At 40.1% G+C, this 5303-nt stretch overlaps 1 protein-coding gene across 1 annotated transcript; it reads right to left on the reverse strand.

Moving 5' to 3' along the window:
• Nucleotides 1-1768: 1768 nt before the first annotated feature.
• On the reverse strand, nucleotides 1769-4754 carry LOC114645210 (zinc finger BED domain-containing protein 4-like). The gene is made up of 2 exons (XM_028793099.2): nucleotides 4448-4754; nucleotides 1769-2366 (listed from the first exon to the last, which is right to left on the reverse strand). Exons 1-2 carry the CDS (start codon nucleotides 4690-4692, stop codon nucleotides 1862-1864), a joined length of 750 nt encoding a protein of 249 aa, XP_028648932.1. The 5' UTR covers nucleotides 4693-4754; the 3' UTR covers nucleotides 1769-1861.
• Nucleotides 4755-5303: the final 549 nt, after the last annotated feature.

Genomic DNA, 5303 nt, shown 5'->3' on the forward strand with positions numbered 1-5303 from the left:
GGTCAAACAGTTACATATATAAAAAAACCGAACCTAATCGGACAAACAGCTAATCTATATACATAAGCAAACCTAATTGGTCAAACAGTTACATAAATACAAAAGCAAACCTAATCGATCAAACAGCTTCATATATACAGAAGCGAACCTAATTGGTCAAACAGTTATGCATGTGCAGAATGATTTTACAAACATTATGCGTGTTAACAATCATTAAAAAGAAAAGATTGAGGAACTGTTCTTCTATATGTGATGAAGCCACTAATCAGACAGATTTTTTTCAGGACCCAGCTGTTTCATAACTAAACTACTGCCACCCCAAAGTAATGCCTAATAGTGGTTTTTGGGGTAGCTGTGGAATAAAAAGGGTGTTTTTTAGTCAGTAAGAATCTGACAGTACCCTTCAGTACGGGCTGAAGGGTGCCTATGCAAGGTTTTACATCCTTCCCGTATGGAAAAAAAAACATAGTAAACTTTTTTTTCATCATTACACATAATCTCAGTCAAATGGAAGTACGCATTCTCAATTTATTTTTATCTAATTTTTACTTTTTCACAAAGCCATCCCATGCCAATTTGTATGAATAAACTTTTGCTAGAGAGTTAGCAAAAGTTTATTCATGCACATATTTTAATACGGATAATCTATCTCTAATCAAGGTTCTCATTTTCATTCTAATTTAAAATAATAATAGATACTCATTTTTTTCTTCTGTTTTAGAAAAACCAATCTATGCCACCTACGTCTTCGTCAAGTCAGCTTCATCCAGCTTCATCACATATAGAAGAAGAGTTCCTCAATCTTTTCTTTTTAATGATTGTTAACACGCATAATCTTTGTAAAATTATTCTGCACATGCATAACTGTTTGACCAATTAGGTTCGCTTCTGTATATATGAAGCTGTTTCATCGATTAGGTTTGCTTTTGTATTTATGTAACTGTTTGACCAATTAGGTTTGCTTATGTATATAGATTAGCTGTTTGTCCGATTAGGTTCGCTTCTGTATATATGAAGCTGTTTGTCCGATTAGGTTCGGTTTTTTTATATATGTAACTGTTTGACCGATTAGGTTTACTTTGGTATATATGTAAGTGTTTGACCGATTAGGTTACTTCTGCCCCGGGCAACGCCGGGTATATACAGCTCGTATATATATATATATATATAGCAAAATACCCGCGCTTCGCAGCAGAGAAGTAGTGTGTTAAAGAGGTTATGAAAAAAAAAGGAAACATTTTAAAAATAACATAACATGATTGTCAATGTAATTGTGTTGTCATTGTTATAACTGTTGCTGTCTTTTATATATATATATATATATATATATAGATATATATATATATATATATTATATATATAATATACACACACACATAAACATTTATATACATATACATTAGGGATGCACCGATACCACTTTTTTGGAAAACGAGTACGAGTACGAGTACTTGCATTTCAGTACTCGCCGATACCGAGTACTTGCCGATACTGAGTACTTAATAAAAACATGATTTAAATTTACAGGTAACAGCTTTAGTCATATAATTTAACAAAAAAAAACAAGGGACTAGTTTGGAATTAAGAACATTTATTTAAAATGAAAAGCATGTTGTATGCAACATATTACAGAATAAATAATTATAAAAAAAATTTAAACAGTGACAGTGCAACTCAAGTATTTTTTTCAGTTTGTTGTAAACTCTGCCGCTTTGGACAACACAAGGGGCATTAATAAACATCTTTGCTATTTAGTGCACAATATTTGAATAAACTAACATCCACTAACATAGAACTGTGGCAATCAGTGCAACTGAGGTAGGTATTAACATCAAGTCTAAGACGACTCACTTAATGGAGCCTATTTAGAAAAAGTGAGTGGCAGGTTTTTTTTTAAGAAAAGTAGCTTTTCTGCATTATCAGCAGTCAGCCTGTTTCTGTTTTCATCTATAATGTGTGACACTGAGCTAAAAAGCCTTTGACTTTCCACACTGCTACATGGGGCTGAGAGGTATTTCTGGGCCATTTTAGCCAAAGTGGGGAACCTGATTTTGTTGACACCCCAGTACTTCAGAGGACTGTCATCACGAGGGCTTGGGGCCTCTCCGAGGTATGTGTCGAGCTCAATGGCAGCACCTGCTGCCAGTGGCTGTGCTGCCTGGGGCTGCTCCTTAGCGATTTCTTCAAATACAGTGTCCAGACTGCTGCTAGTGCTGGCCTGGGCCTTGAGGAACAGTTTAGCAGGAGGTTCTGCAGCTTCTGCCCGACTCCCCTCTGCCTCAGCTCTGGACATCATCTGCAGCTCCTGCTTCAGGTGCAGCTTGGCCTCCGGAGCAGTGTTGTTGGAGAAGAAGCGATCTTTATACCTGAACAAAATTCATGAATGTATTCATATGTGGAAAAATAGGACTGATTTTAGTTTCCCCTAAACCACTGTCACAAATGCCAGCCATTTGGCTTTCTGGTAGTAATAAGGGAAATATATTTCATATTACAGTGGAACCTCGAGATACGATCACCTCTGTATACGAGAAATTCAAAATACGAGGAAAGTATGAGCGAAAAATTCAGATCTAAATACGAGCACTGGCTCATGTAACGAGCCACGAGCCAGGCTGTGGATATAGCTCGCGGCTTAGCAAGGGGGGCGTGGTAGCTGTAGCGAGCCGCAGGGCGATCTGCGGTGTCTGCGTTTCTCACCTAAGTGCACAGGTGGGAAACTGCCCACATCCATGATTTGTCCTGTGGCTGATGGGCTGGGCAGGGTTGCCACCCGTCCTTTAAAATACGGAATCGTCCAGTATTTGAGAATGAAATTGCGCGTCCCGTTTTGAATCAATACGTATGCGTCCGTTATTTTTTTGTATTAAAAGTGGTAACCCTAGCAGCTGCCATGTCTTCCCCGCATATATAGAGAAGCGCGAGCCGGTTAAGGGGGTGAAGAAGTAAAAGAGAGGAGAGGAGAGGAGAGAGAACGGAGGTTGCAGGAGGAGGCAGGAATCCGCAGCAGTAGGAAGTCGGTGCGAGAGAGCGAGCGAGTGCAGGCTCGCGTGTAGCTGAACAGGCGAGCCAAACAGCTGAAGCAGGACGGTGTAGAGAAGGTCAGCTGCATTAAGAGTGTCTCGCCTGTTGCAGAGCCCGCATGGGAGAAGCAGGTGAGATGCTAACAGAGAAGAAGCACCGGGGATTGTCATCTGTTTTTTGAAGACTGCTTCCTGTTGACGTTTTAACCTCGTGTTAAAGGATTGTTATTCTTATGTACTTTTGTTTTAGTTTAGGAAAATGGTTCCAAGGTTTTAAGAGAAAATAAGCAGGCAGGAATCAGAGAGGAAAGGTCCAATACTTCAATTGTGTTTACTTGTTCAAATATAATATCAGTTACATACAATATAATAGCAATATACATGCAGATATAGGAATTGTACTATTGACTTACAGTAATATATATATATGACTTATACTATACTTACAGTAATATCAAAAGACCCAGAGCCATCATCCTAGACCAGTAGACTGAGGGAGCCCGCGTGTCAGTCTCGTCAGAGGATCAACTCGTGAGCCTGGTCCAATACCGGGCGGTGTGCACGTTCCCCACGGTTGAGCTTCCGAAGAAACTGAGGGTGGAACCTTCCCTTATATACTAATTGAGTGTCCTTAACCAAAATGGCTTACGTGTAACCAGTGTATACAGAAGTGATCAGTTTCAGCACACATCTTCCCACGGGACAACTTATGTGTTATCTCTACTAAGCCTAAAACAACCCTTCTTAGAGACATCAAAACAACTTACAGAAAAACATCTTGCATTAATTAACCTTTCCCTAAAACATTCTGAAACCCTTTATGAGAAAGAAGTTTTTGCACATTCTTTCGCTATCATCCCAAACATTCCAATCTTTGTAGCTGGTTTTGCACTGAAGCGACCAACCCCCTCTTACTCCTTTATTTTATCCCTTCTCCTGTTACAGAGAAAACCTTTTTATTACAACTTTAAACCTCCACTTCACAACTGTTTTAAGGATTATTTATTTAAAGATTTATTGAATGCTCTACTGCACTTTGGACACTTGTTTTGATTCTTTTAATAATCAGTTATATTATTTACCAGTGTTATTTATTAAAGGTAGACTACAGTATATATAATTTATCAGTGTTATTTGTTAGGAAAATTGATTTTTATGTTAATATATTTGGGATGCGGAACGGATTAACTGGATTTCCATTATTTTCAATGGGGACGTTTGTTCTAGATACAAGAAATTCGCTATACAAGCTCAGTGCTGGAACGAATTAAACTCGTATCTAGAGGTTCCACTGTATATATATTGCATACATTTGTATTTGTGTATTTTAGTTACAAAAATATAATATAATATTTCAGATGGAAATTAATCTTACATTTAGTACTGTAGTTTATCATTGAATACCTATAGCACACAGACTTTACCTTGGGTCAAGTATGGTGGAGATGAAGTACAGTGGGTTGGTCTCGACGTCACTGAAGCGCTTCTTGACAGCTGCCAGTAAGGTTGCTTTCATTGTCTTGACGCCGTGGTCCTCGTCTGTTTCTCTGTTTAGAAGTCTCACTAGCACAGTCACAGCTGGGATGACATCAGAGGCTAGTGCGTCGTAGCTGCTCACTTTTTTAGTTAGTTCCTCAAAGGGGGCGAGGATGGCAACAGTCTTCTCCATAAGAGCCCATTGGTGAGCGGTGAGATAGTCAGGGACTGGGAGTTCATGCTCGGACACATACACCCCCAGCACTCGCTTTTGCTCAATGAGGGACTGGAGCATGTAATACGTGCTGTTCCAGCGCGTCTGTACGTCCTGCTGCAGTCTCTTTATTGGCTGGTTGAGCTGTCCCTGAATGTCCTCGAGGCGGGAGTAGGCTAAGGCGGAATGTTTAAAATGCCCAACTATTTTCCGCCCCACTGCTATAGCATCAGCTATGCTCCTTTGTGCTAATAAGCCCTCGTTAACAGCCAGTTGGAGCGTGTGCGCGACACACGGCAGACTTGGGAGCCCTGCGTCATTCATGGCTTTAATCATGTTTTTGGCATTGTCACGAAGCACAACATGTACTGATGTTTTAGGTATACCCCATGTCTGGAGCATTTCCTCAAACACATGCGCTATAGCCTGGCTGGTGTGCGAGCCGCGGAATTGTTTCGCATGTAATATGGCTCGTTGCGATTTGAAACTCTCGTCTATCCACTGGGAGGTTAGGCTAATTAGCGACACGGGGCTAACACTGCTTGTCCAAATATCCGTGGTGAAACTAAACGCAGAGGAGGGTTGCAGTA

Source organism: Erpetoichthys calabaricus, chromosome 9, assembly GCF_900747795.2.
Source record: "Erpetoichthys calabaricus chromosome 9, fErpCal1.3, whole genome shotgun sequence".
NCBI lineage: Eukaryota > Metazoa > Chordata > Cladistia > Polypteriformes > Polypteridae > Erpetoichthys > Erpetoichthys calabaricus.